The sequence below is a fragment of the Lepisosteus oculatus genome, unplaced genomic scaffold (genome assembly GCF_040954835.1).
Source record: "Lepisosteus oculatus isolate fLepOcu1 unplaced genomic scaffold, fLepOcu1.hap2 HAP2_SCAFFOLD_116, whole genome shotgun sequence".
Lineage (NCBI taxonomy): Eukaryota > Metazoa > Chordata > Actinopteri > Semionotiformes > Lepisosteidae > Lepisosteus > Lepisosteus oculatus.
The window spans coordinates 59,764-83,660 of NW_027167667.1; the positions used below are offsets into that span (position 1 = coordinate 59,764).

At 41.0% G+C, this 23,897-nt stretch overlaps 1 protein-coding gene across 1 annotated transcript; it reads left to right on the plus strand.

Annotated features, from left to right (window-relative positions):
• The first annotated feature begins 13,381 nt into the window (after window positions 1–13,381).
• Window positions 13,382–15,701, plus strand: LOC138226250 (zinc finger C2HC domain-containing protein 1C-like). Its single transcript, XM_069186257.1, has 2 exons — window positions 13,382–14,900; window positions 15,304–15,701. Exons 1-2 carry the CDS (start codon window positions 13,407–13,409, stop codon window positions 15,460–15,462), a joined length of 1,653 nt encoding a protein of 550 aa, XP_069042358.1. The 5' UTR covers window positions 13,382–13,406; the 3' UTR covers window positions 15,463–15,701.
• The last annotated feature ends 8,196 nt before the right edge of the window (window positions 15,702–23,897 follow it).

A 23,897-nucleotide genomic window follows, 5' to 3' on the forward strand; every position in this document is an offset into this window, starting at 1 on the left:
ACAAACAACAGGGAAAACCATTCACGATCAGACACATCCGTTGATTGCTGGCTCTCAGTAAAGGGACATTGCTGTGGTCCACGCATGAATCTGTTTTCTAAGTGCCTTATCCAATACAGTGTTGATTCCAGTTTTCCCAGAAGCCATCTAAAGGGGAACACACAATAACTTGTAAAACCTCCAATTTACATCACAAAATAGACTACATTTCAAGGTTAAAGAATTACCATGTTCTGCGATTCAGAACGAGGCAGCAAAACTTCCTGTAATCTGATGTGGCCCTGTGACATTGTAAAGGAGCAGGCTTGTGAATACATCTCGTTTAATCCAATGGAAATATTACTCTCAACTTTTTTACGTTTTTGCCAATAAATAATATTACATTGTTAACTCTGCATAAAGAACCTTGGAATGGAACGTTTTTTGCAGTGAAATGTTTAATTTATAACCTATACCTTTTCTCTCCTACATCACATTACATTAGTCATTACAGTGATTAGTGAGCAGGAAGGGCTGCATCACATCGCAATTTGTGTGGAACTTGAATGCGAATTTGTTACAACATGGCGTAACTTACAGTCCTTTCACAAAATTCATGATTTTGTGCTCAATTTTGAGTTTGTAAAGTTTTTCTATAATGTCAATGATTTTATTTTGTGACTGAAATTAAATACTTTTGTGTCTGCAAAATTGGGACTGTAGTTCCACCTTAACCTACTAGTACTGTATGTCTTTGGACTGTGGGAAGAAACTGGAGCACCTGGAAGAAATCCACACAAATGAAGGGAGAACATACAATTCCATCCAGACTGCACCCCAGGAATTCAACCCAGGACCCCAGCTCTGTGAACCACAGTGCCACCTCATTGCTATAGTCACTATAATTAATGTCAAAACTCATTTGCAAATGAGCAGCCTGGGATCCAAAAGGATCAAGACAAGGATCCAAACAAAGCACTATCCCAAAGCTTGGCTTTGTACAGTATATCATACAGGGCTTGATGCAGAAGGCAGATAATCTAAGTCCATGCAATAATTGCTAAGGGAAAGTGACTTTGTGTTTTTGGAGGGAAGTCACTCAACATGGATCTGTGTTAGAGAAATGATTGTTCTGATGTACGGCTGATGTCCAAACACTGAAAACATGATTGTGTATGCAATCGCACTCCCGAGCTCCATTGGGTATGGTTAAAATAACTTTTTATAGTTCATCACATGCAAAGTGTGTTTACTTGATGAAAGTGTAACACGCATTTGGAGGAGTTATTCAGGATTTTCTTTCATTCAGCTATTTCAAGACCTATTATTTTCAGATGTTGTAGTATATGTGAATAATGAAAGGCCTTCATATTACACAATGAAGGAATGACTTTGCAGGTGTGAAGAATAAAAGATTAATTCAGCTCACTTTGGGGAGTTTCACAATGGCCCTCCTTATAGAAATGTGGGTTTGATTAAAGGAGTGAAGAAAAAGCACTGAATAATATTTGCTTCTGTAAACGTAATCATCTCAAAATATGGTTGAAGAAATTGAAGAAGGTTAAACATAATCCAAAACGTATAAGGTCAATTTAAGTACAACCAGAATTCTAGTGTTTATGCAATTCATCTGTGGGTTGATATGAAATACGGCCGTACTTAAACTAAACGAGGTTATCGAGAGCATATTCCGAGTACGGCTGTGGCCAGTTGTACTGTGAACTGCGAGGACCGTATCTTATCCTGAATTGGCTGTGCGAATACCGTCCTCTGCTGGCAGAAGGAATAGATTACAACGGCGCTGTATTGGCGATTAGTCCTATTGCTAGAATATTGAAACAACAAGGAGTCCGCGGAGTCAAGCAATGCTGAATAAACAAGTACCTGAAATTCAATAGGATTTTGTGTCTTGATTACAAATAGGTGTGGAATTCTCATGTACAGTGGTATTCATGGATTCCTTACTCAAGCAGCCGTTGTTATGATACTTTCGTAATCTGAATATAAATCTGTTATCTACTTAAAACTGTAATTATTGAATAGATTAATGTCTTTGAAATGCTTCATTAACTGGGCAGTTTCCATGTTTGGAAATGTTTTTATTTTGATTGCTGATTGCTAGATACTGTATGTTTAATAGGCATGCTGTTAATATTTTCTACAAGAGCCAAATAAGACAGTTATGCTGTAGTAAGCGAAATATAAGTTATATAACATAAGTTATATTTTGTTCTGAGGTCAATTTCAATCTCATACTAACTTACTGGTGTCCTTTTATCTGAGAAACACTACCTAATTGATCACCTGATTCCTAGAAATTAGCATGCACAGTAGAGCAGCGTTTAGCATTGCTAGCTCACAGTGCTGAGGCCCTGGGTACACTTCTGGACCTGGGGTGCTATCTGTATGGAGCTTGTATGTTCTCCCCATGTTTGCATGAGTTTGCTTTGGGTGCTCCGGCTTCCTCCCACACTTCAAAGAACTACTGGTAGGTTAATTGGCTTCTGGGATAATTGGTGAGTGTCTGTGTCTTCCCTGCATTGGACTACCATCCAGTCCCAGGTATCTCCTGCTTATTACTTTCTGAGGCTCTGGCTCCCCCGTGCCCCGCGACCCCCTGACCCCCTGACCCTGAATTGGATGAAGCGGTTAGAAAATGGGTGGTTTCTGTTATGCTCTGGTCATGCTCTGCCATAGCAACAACTTGTAAGAAATGCAGATGCTAGGATTTAACTCAAAGAAGGAGCTCAGATCACTGTGTTGGCATCACTGTACAGGTGTCCGGTGTGTTTTAGAACATGTGTTAAAATCTTATTTACTAACTTCTAGACTTTTTACCCCCCATATCAGTCTGGAGGTGCACAGTGGTCTGTGGACACCCTCCTTGCTCTGTCGTAAAACAGGAAATAAAAAGCAACTGGTTTTGACTTTAATGCACTGAGACTGTGGAACTCACAGAACTCTCTTGTCAGAAAGGCAGCTTCTAACAGCTTTTAAGTGAAGACTAAGAACACTTTTCTATTTTATTAAAATAGATTATATATGTTTTGTTTAAATATATGTTATAAATGTTAAAACGACTGCTCGTATAAGCTTGTATTTTTACCTTTCGATCATTTTTAGAATTGCTTTGAGTTGCTTTTACCATGATAAACAGTACAAAATATGAGGTGTTGAACTTGTCAAAAGTTTTAAAGCGCTTTATGACGTAAAGTGTGATGACAGTCCTTGGCGGTCTATGTAACAATTCTTCTTGAAGTAGGTCATCGGGCCAACAGTATATAAACATTACAGCTCAAGTGCTTTTGTATCTGAACGCTTTTAGGTAAGTAATTTAGCAGCTGCGGTATTAATCGTGATTTTAATGGCAAATTCAATTGCAGGTAAAATAAAAATGGCGGATAACTTTCTTTCTAGCTTCGTGAAGCGGTCGCGCCACATTATACATATATACCATAATAAGAAACATAATATGTACAGTAGAATTTTTCACTTTAAGCTGGCATTATCCAGAACCGGGTCAGGGCCCGGACCCGGACCGTGCAGTGTGGTCCGTCGGCCTTCTAAAGATGTTTAGGAGATCGGGGCGCCCTTGGATTTGATTAGAAACTTGCATAATTTCTTAACTTGACCCCATTATCCTAAAAAAAAAACGGCCAGGCCCAGACCAAAGCATGAAGGCTGCGAGGGTCGGGGGACTCTCATTTTTGGTCACAGCGTACAGTAGTAGATCAGTAACCTCTGTTTATCGTGATAACCTTTAATTATTTTCCAGTACTTTTTTAAATGATAAAACACATTGTCTCGCCAGTTTTGCTAAAGATACGGTTTTAGTGTTTACGCATAAATTTGTAAGCCGTAGTTTTAAATCTCGTGTTCTTATTTGCCGCATTTTCATCGTAAGGGAAGGCGCTCGTTTGCGATTTACGCGCTGAATATTGTAAGCAGAGGAGCCTTAAGGCACAGCCTCGCCTTAACACCATCGTTTGCATTGTTATTGTCATCCAGAAAAGCAGTCGTAAGAAAATGAATCTGTGCCGGCTCCGAACACTAAAAAAACTATATCTAGACTGCAAATACATCCCAATCTTACTATCAACACATTTTAAGAGCCCTCTCCTTTCCACCGGTATACAAGCTAAGAGAGAAATGTTGGAAACCCCATCTGAAGTAGCCCTCGTCTCAGCTTCGGAGCTGTGAGCGATGGGGATCATAATTAAAAGGGGTACAGTTACTTTGAAAATGTGTATGTGATACTTAAATTTAAATAAAATAAAAAGATAAATTATATAACACAGACTCCTATCAATGTCCATGTGTTTAAGACGTATGAATCGGTTTTAAAACAGGCACACCCCTTTACTTCTCACAAATCCAACTGGAGTCTCAGTCCGTCGTCGCGATGAATTAGGAGCTCAGATGTAGGCTAAGTGATTGCAATTTACTTATTTAAAAGAACCACTTCAAATCAAAAGGGAGACATTTTGTAATGGTAGTTATCGTATTATACAGTATACGTAATTGTAGATATACAGTACATAAAGGGTATGAATAGGTGTGAGCTTTTACTGTATATTTAATATTTTATCTGACCCATTTGTAGAAACCGCCTACTCAGATTTAGTTAAGTGGTCTGCCACCATAAAGACAGAAAAATATAATGACATCCTGTTACATTAACTGTAAAATAAACGCCGTAACTGCGGCCATATGAAAATTTGGATAAAGATTATACAAACATCCTAAGGAGCTCTATGACATATGAGCGTCGTAATAATGGTTGGTGACCTGACGTAACAGTGCTCCCTGAATTACGTGATCTGTATTTACCCAAATACAGATATATCACATAGGGAGATGCAGTCAAACATTGCATTGCTATCATCGTGGTGAACTATTTCTCCGCTGTTTGAGACTTGTTTGGTAAGTGTCATCAAATATTCTTGTCAATTTGTAGCGAAATCGATATACTGTATCATAATCCTTCAGCTATCTATAATGTAGTGAAACGGCTAATTAATATTGATAAATTCCCTTATTCACAGTGACTTTTGCTCAAACCCCTGTTGCATAATGGGTTAATTTTATGAAAAAAACATTTATATCATAGATATAATACAAGCTTTGAAATGAAAAAGTACATTTCCAGGTTTCAGTTAAACATTTTTAAAAAAGCTCATGACTTTAAGCATTCTGAACATTGAGAATGTTATTTGGGAAACAAATGTTTGTTATAATGTTTATGTTTAGGATCTGTCTCCTACTGAGTCAGCATGCAGCATTCAACACCATTAGGTTTAATATTATAAAAGTTGTGTATTTCCTGAATTGTTTTTTTTATTCTTTTCTATTAGACCATACTAGACTGTGCAGGATATCATTTATTTGCCATTTTTGCCTTTTCCAGATACCTGGGAAACAAAGCTCATATCTAATTTGCCAATGGAGCCCAGTCCTAAGCCTGGTGCTCTGTCCCCCTCCCCGAAGGACACAGACTCGAATCGACCCGCGCCCTTAAGGCGACAGGATCTGATCTCCACGTACTGCCCGCCTCACAAGATAGAGCTTCTGAAGGACACCTTCCAAGAGAAACTGATGCAGGAAAAAGAGAAAAAAATGATCGCCATATACAATCGACGGCAGGAGGCGACTCTACAGAAGATGAGAAAATCTTTCCAATATGTCAAATACGCTGCGGAGAAGAAGACGGGGAAAAGCTACATTGTGGGGTATGATCGGTCTTACCCCCTGAAGCCTATGGGTAACAGGAAAGTCTCCGGCCCTGGTGAGGTTCGGGCTGTGGACCGCCCGGAAGCACAGAGTGATTCCTTGTTTGCCCCCACCCCGCCTCAGGATGGTCATGAGAGGCCCTGCGAGAGGCCGGGCAGGAGGGACTCAAGAGTACGCAAACCTAAGGACAGGACTGTCCTCCCCATGGTGGCGACCCCTCCAGGGCAATGCCCTTCTCATGCCAATGGGAAGGAGCACTTTCAGTTGCAAGAGGAGCTACGAAAAGTGGCCGAGGCAGAGGCCGCGCTGAAGGAGGAGCATCGCCGGAGGGAGGCCAGTCTGCAGGATGTGATGCGCCGGAAGGAGGCCATGATGCAGGCGAAGCTCTTTAGAGCTCAGGAGGAGCTGAGGATGGTTCAGAGAGAGATGGAAGACTCCAGAGAGGTGGCCGGAAGGGAAAATAGAGGACTCCTGACCCGAAGGAAGACACTCCAGGCGAGGCAGAGCGAGCTTCGCCCCAGAGGACCGTGGGCCAACCACCGCTCTAAGGCCGTGCCTCTTCTGACCTGCAGAATGGAGAAGCAAAAAGCCTTCACTCCAAGGAAAGCCCTTCCTTTCAAAGGAGACAACCTTGATTATGGTTCTCCAATGGAAGATGGCGGATGCGCAGAATCGCACTTTTCCTCTGCGCTTTCCCATCAGGAGAGACGTCAAGTGAGCCCTTGCAGCCGTGGGCTAGAAGACGTCCCCTGTGGAAGGAGAAAGTACCTCAAGAAAGCAAGGCTCCCTGAAAGTGACGTGTCAGCGGCACAGGCCGCGCAGGCCCACTTCAGAAATAACACCGCATGTCTGGATGAACAAACTCTGTCAGTGGAAAACAGATATTTGTCCCCTACAAGTCTGATGTGCCCTATCGCTGAGCAATTTCCATATGAGAATAGCCAGAGTGGAAACCCTCAGCTGGTGCCCTGTGAACTGTGTCACAGGAAGTTTGCTGTAGAGAGGTTGGAGAAACACAGCAAGATCTGCAAGAAGCTTCAGAATTCAAAGAGGAAGGTTTTTGACTCTTTCAAGCACAGGGCCAAGGGAACAGAACTGGAGACATACATCCATAAGAAGAAGGTTAGACCGCCAATCGTGGTAAGGGCTATCCTTAAACTCTTTCCAAGCTTCCCTTGTTTTCTCCTAGAGTCAGACTCAGCTTATAAATCAATGTAAACAATAAATAAGTGTTTTATGAAGTACTCTTCTGAAAAACTGCCGCAAAGGCACATTTGCCAGACAGAATAAATGGGTCTTAGTGACTTCTGAATTCTGTTGTAAAAATCTACATGAGATATCAAGCAAATAGCACTCACGGGAAACAAAACCATAACTAAATTGTACTCTCTACCCAATGACATGAAAGGTAGGCCCAGAAAGCTACGTTATTACTGTATTGATATTTTCTTGCCTTGTGAATGGTTTGCGACCAGACTGTGTACGCAGTGCTAGTCTGGACTTTTTCTGGAAGCTGTTTCATTGGTTTCATTTCCTGTTCCCAGCTGAGAAAGAACAACTGGAGGCAGAAGCACGAGGATTTCATTCGGAGCATCAAATAGGCCAGGGAGGTGCAGCAGGTGATCACGCAAGGAGGGAAGGTTGTGAACCTGCCCCAGCCCCCCGCGAATCCAAACCCCGACTACGTGCCCTGCCCTCACTGCGGCCAGCGCTTTGCCCCCAGGCCGGCACAGAGGCACATCCCCAAGTGTCAGCACATCAGGAGCCGCCCCCCTCCTCCTCCTCACAGATGAAAACTGATGTGAAGAAGAGTAAAAGAGTCATGATCTTGGCTCACGACTCACGTCCTGCTTTTTCTTTTTAGAAATATATTTAGCACAGTTCATCCGTATGATGATAAAAAAAATGTTACCTTGTTTTAATAAAATGATTTTTTTTTGGTGGACTGGTGTTTGCGTAACTGTGGTTATTTCAGTTTTTTTCCCTTGCAAAAATGTGTGTCGACCGTGAAAATAAATTTCAAGCTGTTCTTATCATTCATACACCTTGACCTCCTAAAAATAATTGTTCAACCTGGAACGTACAATTAGCAGGCAATAGAACAGGTCACATTGGTCTTGGAACCATCAAAAAGTAGTATTCACACATTCTCTGCATCAATTTTCCTTTAAAACAACTGAAAAAGCAAGGTAATGTGTGATTGATTTTTTTAATGAAAGTTATTTGATTTAATTTATTTAATTTTCATAATATTTGAAATATGTTGGGATTAATGTGACTCAATATTATCTGCAGCTCTTACACTCCAGGCACCTGATAAAGTGGAACGCAGTGTCTTTGCCTTACATGGCGCTCAGCTCTTCCTCAATCCCAGCAGAAGCAGCAGCCTCCGGGTCCTGCCTCATGCACAGCTTAAAATGCAACACCGAGTAATACAACAAACAACAGGGAAAACCATTCACGATCAGACACATCCGTTGATTGCTGGCTCTCAGTAAAGGGACATTGCTGTGGTCCACGCATGAATCTGTTTTCTAAGTGCCTTATCCAATACAGTGTTGAGGCCAGTTTTCCCAGAAGCCATCTAAAGGGGAACACACAATAACTTGTAAAACCTCCAATTTACATCACAAAATAGACTACATTTCAAGGTTAAAGAATTACCATGTTCTGCGATTCAGAACGAGGCAGCAAAACTTCCTGTAATCTGATGTGGCCCTGTGACATTGTAAAGGAGCAGGCTTGTGAATACATCTCGTTTAATCCAATGGAAATATTGCTCTCAACTTTTTTACGTTTTTGCCAATAAATAATATTACATTGTTAACTCTGCATAAAGAACCTTGGAATGGAACGTTTTTTGCAGTGAAATGTTTGCTGCATAACCTATACCTTTTCTCTCCTACATCACATTGCATTAGTCATTACAGTGATTAGTGAGCAGGAAGGGCTGCATCACATCGCAATTTGTGTGGAACTTGACTGCAAATTTGTTACAATATGGCGTAACTTACAGTACTTTCACAAAATTCATGATTTTGTGCTCAATTTTGAGTTTGTAAAGTTTTTCTATAATGTCAATGATTTTATTTTGTGACTGAAATTAAATACTTTTGTGTCTGCAAAATTGGGACTGTAGTTCCACCTTAACCTACTAGTACTGTATGTCTTTGGACTGTGGGAAGAAACTGGAGCACCTGGAAGAAATCCACACAAATGAATGGAGAACATACAATTCCATCCAGACTGCACCCCAGGAATTGAACCCAGGACCACAGCGCCACCTCATTGCTATAGTCACTATAATTAATGTCAAAACTCATACAGATATACAGATATATCACTCAACACGGAGCTGTGTTAGTGAAATGATTGTTCTGATGTACGGCTGATGTCCAAACACTGAAAACATGATTGTGTATGCAATCGCACTCCCGAGCTCCATTGGGTATGGTTAAAATAACTTTTTATAGTTCATCACATTCAAAGTGTGTGTACTTGATGAAAGTGTAACACGCATTTGGAGGAGTTATTCAGGATTTTCTTATATTCAACTATTTCAAGACCTATTATTTTCAGATGTTGTAGTATACGTGAATAATGAAAGGCCTTCATATTACACAATGAAGGAATGACTTCGCAGGTGTGAAGAATAAAAGATTCATTCAGCTCACTTTGGGGAGTTTCACAATGGCCCTCCTTATAGAAATGTGGGTTTGATTAAAGGAGTGAAGAAAAAGCACTGAATAATATTTGCTTCTGTAAACGTAATCATCTCAAAATATGGTTGAAGAAATGAAAGAAATTGAAGAAGGTTAAACATAATCCAAAACGTATAAGGTCAATTTAAGTACAACCAGAATTCTAGTGTTTATGCAATGCATCTGTGGGTTGATATGAAATACGGCCGTACTTAAACTAAATGAGGTTATCGAGAGCATATTCCGAGTACGGCTGTGGCCAGTTTTACTGTGAACTGCGAGGACAGTATCTTATCCTGAACTGGCTGTGTGAATACCGTCCTCTGCTGGCAGAAGGAATAGATTACAACGGCACTGTATTGGCGATTAGTCCTATTGCTAGAATATTGAAACAACAAGGAGTCCGCGGAGTCAAGCAATGCTGAATAAACAAGTACCTGAAATTAAATAGGATTTTGAGTATTGATTACAAATAGGTGTGGAATTCTCATGTACAGTGGTATTCATGGATTCCTTACACAAGCAGCCGTTGTTATGATACTTTCGTAATCTGAATATAAATCTATCTACTTAAAACTGTAATTATTGAATAGATTAATGTCTTTGAAATGCTTCATTAACTGGGCAGTTTCCATGTTTGGAAATGTTTTTATTTTGATTGCTGATTGCTAGATACTGTATGTTTAATAGGCATGCTGTTAATATTTTCTACAAGAGCCAAATAAGACAGTTATGCTGTAGTAAGCGAAATATAAGTTATATAACATAAGTTATATTTTGTTCTGAGGTCAATTTGAATCTCATACTAACTTACTGGTGTCCTTTTATCTGAGAAACACTACCTAATTGATCACCTGATTCCTAGAAATTAGCATGCACAGTAGAGCAGCGTTTAGCATTGCTAGCTCACAGTGCTGAGGCCCTGGGTACACTTCTGGACCTGGGGTGCTATCTGTATGGAGCTTGTATGTTCTCCCCATGTTTGCATGAGTTTGCTTTGGGTGCTCCGGCTTCCTCCCACAGTTCAAAGAACTACTGGTAGGTTAATTGGCTTCTGGGATAATTGGTGAGTGTCTGTGTCTTCCCTGCATTGGACTACCATCCAGTCCCAGGTATCTCCTGCTTATTACTTTCTGAGGCTCTGGTTTCCCCGTGCCCCGCGACCCCCTGACCCCCTGACCCTGAATTGGATGAAGCGGTTAGAAAATGGGTGGTTTCTGTTATGCTCTGGTCATGCTCTGCCATAGCAACAACTTGTAAAAAATGCAGATGCTAGGATTTAACTCAAAGAAGGAGCTCAGAGCACTGTGTTGGCATCACTGTACAGGTGTCTGGTTTGTTTTAGAACATGTGCTAAAATCTTATTTACTAACTTCTAGACTTTTTACCCCCCATATCAGCCTGCAGGTGCACAGTGGTCTGTGGACACCCTCCTTGCTCTGTCGTAAAAGAGGAAATAAAAAGCAACTGGTTTTGACTTTAATGCACTGAGACTGTGGAACTCACAGAACTCTCTTGTCAGAAAGGCAGCTTCTAACAGCTTTTAAGTGAAGACTAAGAACACTTTTCTATTTTATTCAAATAGATTATATATGTTTTGTTTAAATATATGTTATAAATGTTAAAATTACAGCTCGTATAAGCTTGTATTTTTACCTTTCGATCATTTTTATAATTGCTTTGAGTTGCTTTTACCATGATAAACAGTACAAAATATGAGGTGTTGAACTTGTCAAAAGTTTTAAAGCGCTTTATGACGTAAAGTGTGATGACAGTCCTTGGCGGTCTATGTAACAATTCTTCTTGAAGTAGGTCATCGGGCCAACAGTATATAAACATTACAGCTCAAGTGCTTTTGTATCTGAACGCTTTTAGGTAAGTAATTTAGCAGCTGCGGTATTAATCGTGATTTTAATGGCAAATTCAATTGCAGGTAAAATAAAAATGGCGGATAACTTTCTTTCTAGCTTCGTGAAGCGGTCGCGCCACATTATACATATATACCATAATAAGAAACATAATATGTACAGTAGAATTTTTCACTTTAAGCTGGCATTATCCAGAACCGGGTCAGGGCCCGGACCCGGACCGTGCAGTGTGGTCCGTCGGCCTTCTAAAGATGTTTAGGAGATCGGGGCGCCCTTGGATTTGATTATGAACTTGCATAATTTCTTAACTTGACCCCATTATCTTAAAAAAAAAAACGGCCAGGCCAAGACCAAAGCATGAAGGCTGCCAGGATCGGGGGACTCTCATTTTTGGTCACAGCGTACAGTAGTAGATCAGTAACCTCTGTTTATCGTGATAACCTTTAATTATTTTCCAGTACTTTTTTAAATGATAAAACACATTGTCTCGCCAGTTTTGCTAAACATACGGTTTTAGTGTTTACGCATAAATTTGTAAGCCGTAGGTTTAAATCTCGTGGTCTTATTTTCTGCATTTTCATCGTAAGGGAAGGCGCTCGTTTGCGATTTACGCGCTGAATATTGTAAGCAGAGGAGCCTTAAGGCACAGCCTCGTCTTAACACCATCGTTTGCATTGTTATTGTCATCCAGAAAAGCAGTCGTAAGAAAATAAATCTGTGGCGGCTCCGAACATTAAAAAAACTATATCTAGACTGCAAATACATCCCAATCTTACTATCAACAAGTTATAAGAGCGCTCTCCTTTCCACCGGTATACAAGCTAAGAGAGAAATATTGGAAATCCCATCTGAAGTAGCCCTCGTCTCAGCTTCGGAGCTGTGAGCGAAGGGGATCATAATTAAAAGGGGTACAGTTACTTTGAAAATGTGTATGTGATACTTAAATTTAAATAAAATAAAAAGATAAATTATATAACACAGACTGCTATCTATGTCCATGTGTTTAAGACGTATGAATCGGTTTTAAAACAGACACACCCCTTTACTTCTCACAAATCCAACTGGAGTCTCAGTCCGTCGTCGCGATGAATTAGGAGCTCAGATGTAGGCTAAGTGATTGCAATTTACTTATTTAAAAGAACCACTTCAAATCAAAAGGGAGACATTTTGTAATGGTAGTTATCGTATTATACAGTATACGTAATTGTAGATATACCGTACATAAAGGGTATGAATAGGTGTGAGCTTTTACTGTATATTTAATATTTTATCTGACCCATTTGTAGAAACCGCCTACTCAGATTTAGTTAAGTGGTCTGCCACCATAAAGACAGAAAAATATAATGACACCCTGTTACATTAACTGTAAAATAAACGCCGTAACTGCGGCCATATGAAAATTTGGATAAAGATTATACAAACATCCTAAGGAGCTCTATGACATATGAGCGTCGTAATAATGGTTGGTGACCTGACGTAACAGTGCTCCCTGAATTACGTGATCTGTATATACCCAAATACAGATATATCACATAGGGAGATGCAGTTAAACATTGCATTGCTATCGTCGTGGTGAACTATTTCTCCGCTGTTTAAAACTTGTTTGGTAAGTGTCATCAAATATGCTTGTCAATTTGTAGCAAAATCGATATATTGTATCATAATCCTTCAGCTATCTATAATGTAGTGAAACGGCTAATTAATATTGATAAATTCCCTTATTCACAGTGACTTTTGCTCAAACCCCTGTTGCATAATGGGTTAATTTTATATATAAAAAAAACATTTATATCATAGATATAATACAAGCTTTGAAATGAAATAGTACATTTCCAGGTTTCAGTTAAACATTTTTAAAAAAGCTCGTGACTTTAAGCATTCTGAACATTGAGAATGTTATTTGGGAAACAAATGTTTATTATAATGTTTATGTTTAGGATCTGTCTCCTACTGAGTCAGCATGCAGCATTCAACACCATTAGGTTTAATATTAAAACGTTGTGTGTTTCCTGAATTGTTTTTTTTATTCTTTTCTATTAGACCATACTAGACTGTGCAGGATATCATGTATTTGCCATTTTTGCCTTTTCCAGATATGTGGGAAACAAAGCTCATATCTCATTTGCCAATGGAGCCCAGTCCTAAGCCTGGTGCTCTGTCCCCCTCCCCGAAGGACACAGACTCGAATCGACCCACGCCCTTAAGGCGACAGGATCTGATCTCCACGTACTGCCCGCCTCCCAAGATACAGCTTCTGAAGGACACCTTCCAAGAGAAACTGATGCAGGAAAAGGAGAAAAAAATGATTGCCATGTACAATCGGCGGCAGGAGGCAGCTCTACAGAAGATGAGAAAATCTTTCCAATATGTGAAATACGCTGCGGAGAAGAAGACGGGGAACAGCTATCGCTTCCAAGCCCAACAGGGCCCCGAGAAGAACATTGTGGGGTATGATCGGTCTTACCCCCTGAAGCCTATGGGTAACAGGAAAGTCTCCGGCCCTGGTGAGGTTCGGGCTTTGGACCGCCCGGAAGCACAGAGTGATTCCTTGTTTGCCCCCACCCCGCCTCAGGATGGTCATGAGAGGCCCTGCGAGAGGCCGGGCAGGAGGGGCTCAAGAGTATGCAAACCTAAGGACAGGACTGTCCTCCCCATGGTGGCGACCCCTCCAGGGCAATGCCCTTCTCATGCCAATGGGAAGGAGCACTTTCAGTTGCAAGAGGAGCTACGAAAAGTGGCCGAGGCAGAGGCAGCGTTGAAGGAGGAGCATCGCCGGAGGGAGGCCAGCCTGCAGGATGAGATGCGCAGGAAGGAGGCCATGATGAAGGACGAGATTCGCCAGAAGGAGGCCATGATGCAGGCGAAGCTCTTCAGAGCTCAGGAGGAGCTGAGGATGGTTCAGAGAGAGATGGAAGACTCTAGAGAGGTGGCCGGAAGGGAAAATAGAGGACTCCGAACCCGAAGGAAGACACTCCAGGCGAGGCAGAGCGAGCTTCGCCCCAGAGGACCGTGGGCCAACCACCGCTCTAAGGCCGTGCCTCTTCTGACCTGCAGAATGGAGAAGCAAAAAGCCTTCACTCCAAGGAAAGCCCTTCCTTTCAGAGGAGACAACCTTGATTATGCTTCTCCAATGGAAGATGGCGGATGCGCAGAATCGCACTTTCCCTCTGCGCTTTCCCATCAGGAGAGACGTCAAGTGAGCCCTTGCAACCGTGGGCTAGAAGACGTCCCCTGTGGAAGGAGAAAGTATCTCAAGAAAGCAAGGCTCCCTGAAAGCGACGTGTCAGCGGCACAGGCTGCGCAGGCCCACTTCAGAAATAACACCTCATTTCTGGATGAACAAACTCTGTCAGTGGAAAACAGATATTTGTCCCCTACAAGTCTGATGTGCCCTACCGCTGAGCAATTTCCATATGAGAATAGCCAGAGTGGAAACCCTCAGCTGGTGCCCTGTGAACTGTGTCACAGGAAGTTTGCTGTAGAGAGGTTGGAGAAACACAGCAAGATCTGCAAGAAGCTTCAGAATTCAAAGAGGAAGGTTTTTGACTCTTTCAAGCACAGGGCCAAGGGAACAGAACTGGAGACATACATCCATAAGAAGAAGGTTAAACCGCCAATCGTGGTAAGGGCTATCCTTAAACTCTTTCCAAGCTTCCGTTGTTTTCTCCTAGAGTCAGACGCAGCTTACAAATCAATGTAAACAATAAATAAGTGTTTTATGAAGTACTCTTCTGAAAAACTGCCGCAAAGGCACATTTGCCAGACAGAATAAATGGGTCTTAGTGACTTCTGAATTCTGTTGTAAAAATGTACATGAGATATCAAGCAAATAGCACTCACGGGAAAAAAAAAATAACTAAATTGTACTCTCTACCCAATGACCTGAAAGGTAGCCCCAGAAAGCTAAGTTATTACTGTATTGATATTTTCTTGCCTTGTGAATGGTTTGTGACCAGACTGTGTACGCAGTGCTAGTCTGGACTTTTTCTGGAAGCTGTTTCATTGGTTTCATTTCCTGTTCCCAGCTGAGAAAGAACAACTGGAGGCAGAAGCACGAGGATTTCATTCGGAGCATCAAACAGGCCAGGAAGCTGCAGCAGGTGATCACGCAAGGAGGGAAGGTTGTGAACCTGCCCCAGCCCCCCGCGAATCCAAACCCCGACTACGTGCCCTGCCCTCACTGAGGCCGGCGCTTTGCCCCCAAGCCGGCACAGAGGCACATCCCCAAGTGTCAGCACATCAGGAGCCGCCCTCCTCCTCCTCCTCCTCCCACATGAAAACTGATGTGAAGAAGAGCAAAAGAGTCATGATCTTGGCTCACGACTCACGTCCTGCTTTTTCTTTTTAGAAATATATTTAGCACAGTTCATCCATATGATGATAAAAAAAATGTTACCTTGTTTTAATAAAATGTTTTTTTTTTGGTGGACTGGTGTTTGCGTAACTGTGGTTATTTCAGTTTTTTTCCCTTGCGAAAATGTGTGTCGACCGTGAAAATAAATTTCAAGCTGTTCTTATCATTCATACACCTTGACCTCCTAAAAATAATTTTTCAACCTGCAACGTATAATTAGCAGGCAATAGAACAGGTCACATTGGCCTTGGAACCATCAAAAAGTAGTATTCACACATTCTCTGCATCAATTTTCCTCAAAAACAACTGAAAAAGTAAGGTAAAGAGTGATTGATTTTTTTAATGAAAGTTATTTGATTTAATTTATTTAATTTTCATAATATTTGAAATATGTTGGGATTAATCTGACTCAATATTATCTTCAGCTCTTACACTCCAGGCACCTGATAAAGTGGAACGCAGTGTCTTTGCCTTACATGGCGCTCAGCTCTTCCTCAATCCCAGCAGAAGCAGCAGCCTCCGGGTCCTGCCTCATGCACAGCTTAAAATGCAACACCGAGTAATACAACAAACAACAGGGAAAACCATTCACGATCAGACACATCCGTTGATTGCTGGCTCTCAGTAAAGGGACATTGCTGTGGTCCACGCATGAATCTGTTTTCTAAGTGCCTTATCGAATACGGTGTTGAGGCCAGTTTTCGCAGAAGCCAATTAAAGGGGAACACAATAACTTGTAAAACCTCCAATTTACATCACAAAATAGACTACATTTCAAGGTTAAAGAATTACCATGTTCTGCGATTCAGAACGAGGCAGCAAAACTTCCTGTAATCTGATGTGGCCCTATAACATTGTAAAGGAGCAGGCTTGTGAATACATCTCGTTTAATCCAATGGAAATATTACTCTCAACTTTTTTACGTTTTTGCCAATAAATAATAATATTTTGTTAACTCTGCATAAAGAACCTTTGAATGGAATGTTTTTTGCAGTGAAATGTTTGCTGCATAACCTATACCTTTTCTCTCCTACATCACATTGCATTAGTCATTACAGTGATTAGTGAGCAGGAAAGGCTGCATCACATCGCAATTTGTGTGGAACTTGAATGCGAATTTGTTACAACATGGCATAACTTATAGTACTTTCACAAAGTTCATGATTTTGTGCTCAATTTTGAGTTTGTAAAGTTTTTTCTAAAATGTCAATGATTTTATTTTGTGACTGAAATTAAATACTTTTGTGTCTGCAAAATTGGGACTGTAGTTGCACCTTAACCTACTAGTACTGTATGTCTTTGGACTGTGGGAAGAAACTGGAGCACCTGGAAGAAATCCACACAAATGAAGGGAGAACATACAATTCCATCCAGACTGCACCCCAGGAATTGAACCCAGGACCCCAGCTCTGTGAACCACAGTGCCACCTCATTGCTATAGTCACTATAATTAATGTCAAAATACATTTGCAAATGAGCAGCCTGGGATCCAAAAGGATGAAGACAAGGATCCAAACAAAGCACTATCCCAAAGCTTGGCTTTGTACAGTATATCATACAGGGCTTGATGCAGAAGGCAGATGATCTAAATCCATGCAATAATTGCTAAGGGAAAGTGACTTTGTGTTTTTGGAGGGAAGTCACTCAACATGGAGCTGTGTTAGTGAAATGATTGTTCTGATGTACGGCTGATGTCCAAACACTGAAAACATGATTGTGTATGCAATCGCACTCCCGAGCTACATTGGGTATGGTTAAAATAACTTTTTATAGTTCATCACATTCAAAGTGTGTGTACTTGATGAAAGTGTAACACGGATTTGAAGGAGTTATTCAGGATTTTCTTTCATTCAACTATTTCAAGACCTATTATTTTCAGATGTTGTAGTATATGTGAATAATGAAAGGCCTTCATATTTCACAATGAAGGAATGACTTCGCAGGTGTGAAGAATAAAAGATTAATTCAGCTCACTTTGGGGAGTTTCACAATGGCCCTCCTTATAGAAATGTGGGTTTGATTAAAGGAGTGAAGAAAAAGCACTGAATAATATTTGCTTCTGTAAACGTAATCATCTCAAAATATGGTTGAAGAAATGAAAGAAATTGAAGAAGGTTAAACATAATCCAAAACGTATAAGGTCAATTTAAGTACAACCAGAATTCTAGTGTTTATGGAATGCATCTGTGGGTTGATATGAAATATGGCCGTACTGCATTTCGAACAAGTTGTAAGGGATTTAGCCAGGAGAGGTATTCTCATTCACTCAGTAAGGTCTTTATTCATTTTGCAATATGGGAAAAAGCCATCACCTGTCTGCGCAGAGAAGTGAAAGGTGATTCAAAAGCAAGCAGGGAGACCCCTTGTTTTATATCTTTTTTAAGCTGATGCAACACTTCAAGGACAGGCAAAGCAGTCATTTTCCATTCCTTATCAGTTTTTGCTTTAAGCAAAGAAGAGCAGTTATTCAAATGGTTTCTCACACTCCCTTCTTCAAGCAGCCGAGATAAACAGTATTAAAACATCCTGTGCCCTTGACAAGTTGGGTGCTATCACACTTTGTTCTAAGTATCCAGCTGCTTCTGCAGCACAGCTCTGTCCGTAAACAACATAGAATAAAACACTTTTTCTCAGTAACTTTTCATTACATTCCCTCCTTTTTATCCTTAAATGTGTTCATACCACAGAGTCCTCATAGGGGTCACCCTAGTCAGACAACAGCACAACAGCAAAAACATTACAACAGGCATGAATAGCTTTAAGAAAAACAGTCCCCATGACCCAAAAAATGATTTTAACCATGAAAAGAAGGGGAACTCATTGCCAATGCCCTGTTCTTGATTTACCCTGTTCTTAAGTTCTTTCAGCCGGTGTATTGCGAGGGTGAGGTGACCATGGTCATCATCACTAGCAGGGATATACAGATGCAGCCATTCAAAACAAGCGGGCGATACCGCATTATTTTGCGGTGTGCTTATCGCGGTGTAACACAAGTTACCATATTAATACCGTGTATTCTCGCATAGTACCGCATAATACCACATGTTCTAATGAATGACCTTGGACAAGCTGTAAACTCAAAGTATTGCCCTGGTCCACATTCTTTTTTTCATTGACCGTCTTTGTAAAAGTAACACCACAGCATTTCGTTGATCCAATCACGCATTTGTTTCCAATCATGCAAAGCACAGTCATTTTTGAGAATCTCCAATTCACCATGCCTTTTGCATGCTCATAAGAGATATTGATTTAGGAACATAAACATATTACTGTATGCAAACTGTACTGTATACAGTATGTATATGTATATTTAATGTCTTTACTGTGCCCGTTTAAGTATTAAATATTTATATGGAATTTTACCACTGAAGGGAAATCTTAGTAGCTGAGCATAAAAAGAATAGGATTATAACGCGTGTGAAGGCCATAAATGATATTAATTTTGGAACATAAACATACAGTATTACAGTATGTAAACTGTATATGGCTGGTCTCGGTACAAAAATACACACCAGTATTCCATTTCTCCCTAAACAATATTAAGCATCGAAGTCTTTAACTAACATGTGAAATAACGTGTGTATAAAAAGTGGTAGTTTTAAGCTTTTCTGCAAATACGCTCAATACAGGAGCAAACAAGCATACTTTTAGAATTTGATTAATAGGGAATATAATATGGAATCGCATATCTAAAGAAATTAATAATGATATAATTCTATTCATGTGCTGAACTTGTAAGCGAGAGGTTGGCTGTTCAAATCCAGCCTGTGCTATGACTTTTCTTTTAACAAGCATTTCTTTGAAAAAATAAAATAGCAATATTATGGACAATTAATTGACTTTTTATATTTCTAAATATCACAACATGTTCGAATCTAAGTCATTTTTTAATAACAATGAATAGTCACCACGCATGCTTACACAGCTCCCTGGGTAAAGTATCACAAAGTCTTAGAGAACTTAACATTTTTATTATCAACAAATTGTAAATACGCTGTTTACATTGGGGTTATTAATATTTCACTTGAGTGTATGGGGGATTGTCAGCAGACCCCCCCCCTCTTAGACTGCGCAAACAATTTTTTTAATTTTTAGAAAGAAATGCCGGCTGTATGCTTTACAATATAAACATTTACTGTCAAACTTTAAATCAACAATTGATTTAAAGATGATCTGTCAAAGTGCAATGGAAAACAATATTTTTGTTTTTGTTGTTTTTATCCCGTAAGGCGCTTTGAGAAGCCACCTTTAAAGGCGCTATATAAAGGCACTGATTCCTATGGAATGTGTATTCTTTTTTCTTTTTTTCAGCATGGAATAAACCTATTACGTGATTTTAAGGTTTGTGTGAGAAGCCAGGGTATCAGCTTGTTCTCCCCACCGCCTCTCTCTGTGTACAGTAGAGCCTCCTGTCCTGACTGGTGGAGCTCATACAGCTGTGTCTGGAGAGGATCCAGGGTATCAGCGTCAACCCCACGGCTGGGCAGCTTGTTCCCCCCTCCCGCACCTCTCTCTGTACAGTAGAGGCTCCTGTCCTGACTGGTGGAGCTCATACAACTGTGTCTGGAGAGGATCCATGGTATCAGGGTCAACCCCATGGCTATGCAGCTTGTTTCCCCCCCTGCACCTCTCTGTGTACAGTAGAACCTCCTGTCTTGACTGGTGGAGCTCATTCAGCTGTATCTGGAGAGGATCAAGCGGGGTATCAGGTTCAAACCCACGGCTGGGCAGCTTGTTCCCCCCTCCTGCCCCCCTCTGTGTACAGTAGAGCATTCTCTCATGACTGGTGGAGCTCATACAGCTGTGTCTCGAGAGGATCCAGGGTATCAGCTTCAACCCCATGGCTGGGTAGCTTGTTCCCCCCTCCAGCCCCTCTCTGTGTACAGAAGAGCCTCCTGTCCTGACTGGTGGAGCTCATACAGCTGTGTCTGGAGAGGATCCAGGGTATCAGCTTCAACCCCACGGCTTGCAACTTGTTCCCCTCTACCACCCCTCTGTGCGTACAGTAGAGCCTCCTGTCCTGACTGGTGGAGCTCATACAGCTGTATCTGGAGAGGGAGGGAGAGAGGGGTGCGGAACCAGGGAACTATTTACATGGAAAACGGGCGATCTCCCCAGCCCGTATGCCCCTTTCACTGTGTGGCAGCTGCAATAGTCAGCGGCCTACCTAAACCCCGCCCTGACCACTCCTGTCCTGCCCCTCACCGCGCACCCCAGCCGGGTGTTCTTCAGCCGCCCCCCAGGGCGAAAGCGCTACAATGCTAAAAATAAGATACACTCTGCAGACATTCACAACAGCGACTGTCAGAAGATAGGACACAGCAACTCAGACACCCATTGAATGGAAAGGGACACTTTAATGTTCTGTGCGGGTGGTACAGCACCCCACCGCGCCCGCGCGCCAGCAAAGAGAGAGATACACACCAGTTTTCATTGTCAAAAAGTAATTGTTTTTTACTTTTGTACACCAACGCATTAGCAAGTTAAAGCTATCCCATTGAGGAGCTGGGCGCAATAATTGTTTTGTTCCTTGATTTTCTGATCTGCAAGGCCATTAGAATTCTGTCTGGCATTGCTAGATTGTGAAAAAATAAAAGTATTTAAATCATAAGATACAATCTACAGACATTCACAACATATACATACCTTAAAACATTTACATATCTTGTTAAATTATTACTTTAAATATGTACTTTAAGTTACTGAAACAGCCAGTTAATAAAATCGTTGCAATTTTGTTCTTGTTTGGAGGTGGGGATATTCTGACAACAATTGATTTAAAGACAATCGGTCAAAGTGAAATGAAATACAATATTACGCTGGGTAAACGTTCCGAGGTCAAATTCTCCCGTGATGGGGGTACCTTTAAAGGTCTAAGCCGGAAACCATCATTATGTCTCATTTTTGATTCTCTCTTCCAAACGAGAACAAAATTGCGACAATTTTATTAGCGGGCTGTTTCAGTAACTCAAAGTATTTATTTAAAGTAATAATTTAACAATAAATCCCGCACCCAGAAAAGAATCCTACTCCGTTGGGCTGCTGAGCAAGGCCCTTAACCCCAACTGCTCCAGGGGCGCTGTACAATGGCTGACCCTGTACTCTGACCACAGGCTCTCTCCCTATCTCTTTCATCTGTGTGTCTGTGTATCTCATGGAGAGCAAGCTGGGGTATGCGAAAAGATAATTACTAATGCAAGAAATTGTAAAGGGTTAATAAAATAATGTTGTTGTATATCTAAGCAAGTGTTCCTGCATCCCTTTTCTGCACTATAGGCATGGCTTTTATTCTGTTTGCTCCATTTCTAAAACTTTTTGCTCATGTGCATTTTTGTATTTTTTTACACCTCTAGCACTTTAACGTCCTGAATTTTCATTTGCCTTAATTTGTAGAATGAATTTGAGTTTTAGCCTTAAAAATCTTAAGTTTTCACTATCTTTTGTTTCTTGTCCTACAACTGTTATTATTGATCACCATGACTTCATTCAGCCTTTCCTGAACGTCTATGACAGGCAGAGAGAGTGCTGTTTCTGGGGCGATCTTTTGCAGCTGACATTTCACTGTTTTAAACGAACAAGAAATTAGATTGCTCATAAATCACTTATTCTATATAAATACAGCGTAATTGCCCTCCGAAAATCCTCTTTTTCTTGTTCGTTTTAGAGACCTTGATCGAAACTGATTTTAGATGTCAGAAAGGATTTATTTTCTCTGTATTTCCTACATTGCTTTGTCGAGATTTTAACTTTATATTTAGGCTCAGATTTCAACTATAAATCGTACACTAATTAATAGCAGTAAATACTGATGTTTTGCTCCCTCTTACCACAAAAATATATATGTTTTGTAGCTGGGATGAACTTTATTTCGTACGCGTAGCTACTGCGATTTGGACACGAAGCGGTTAAAGATGGCGGCAAATCAGGCACCCAGAGAGGGGGGGGGCGTCTTCTCGCCTCCATAACTAAAATGCCAAATAGGAGTGGCTTAAGCGACATACACAGTCGTGTAACTGACAGTTTGAGGTAGCCTATCGTGTAAATTTCGCTTTGTTGCTGATAGGTTAAGCTTTCGAAACTCTGCCCCAACGTCATGTGACTGATTTTTCGCCCTGTTTCGTTGGTTAAACGCAATGATCACAAGCACCACCATGGCAACTGGGATGTGTAGTTTTTAATTCCGTTTGAATTATAACTGTACGTACTGTCTTCATATTTGGCCAGGGCTTTAAAGAGAAGGCGCGCCAAAAAATTTCGGTGCCGTCGTCTCCGCTTTAAAGGTACAACCGTGCTGAAGAATTTGACCTCGGAAGTTTGCCCAGCGCACTTCAAGTACTGCACCTTCTCACACGTGTAGCCAGCTGCGTTGAGCCGTGGTTATATGATGTCATCTTTTATTTTATTATTTTATTTGTGAACTTCCCCCAGATGAGTTCCGTTTTTCTGTATGGAGTTGGCTTTGCGACAGCCCTTGGGGTTTGTTGGTGGCGGGGCGCCAGTGAAGGTGCCCCTGGGGTCACAGGCGGCTCGTTTCTCTGGGGAGCCCTCAGACGCGCTGTGGCCGCCAGTCGGGTGAGACGCCAGCGGCATTTTTAATTTTATTTTCATTACAGATTCGAGTGGCGACATTATATATATTATTTCTGTAGTAGTACAGTTGTGTGCCAGATGAATCGCGGTAATGCACGAAGGTGATGTTTAATGCCTCACACGGTGTTGACCCACATGTTGTGTTTTGCTGAGCAGGAGAGAGAGAGACATTCAGCGTGTGTGACGCCAACGGGTTTTCTGTTCTAGAGGCTCTGTCATCCGTTGTGTTATAATTGTTTTCTTTCTTATTTAGTATTTCAGGTGTGTCGATTTTATGAACCAAATGTTAACGTACAACACGGGAAAAGGTGCATTGTAGAGTAAGATAACGGATATCGGCTTGTATCGTGGAGAGGACGTATAATGTGCTGAAAGATGGGAAGAGAAAGGGGCGATTTCTGCGCGCATTCTAATCATTGTGATTGATTTGATATTGATCTGATATGTGTGGTCATGTGAATGTACATAGATGGTGGGTATGGTGTTAATAATATATGATATTATATAATTACTTGTATATATCATATATCATTCTTTCTATTTTTATATATGGTAATCCTTCTAGATATGATTCTGTTTCCCGAAAGCGTCGTAGCGCTAAGAACATCGTAAACTCGCTCTTAAGCTCCATCGTTAATTGACGAGTGTTTCCCAAAACCCATCGTAACTGAAGTA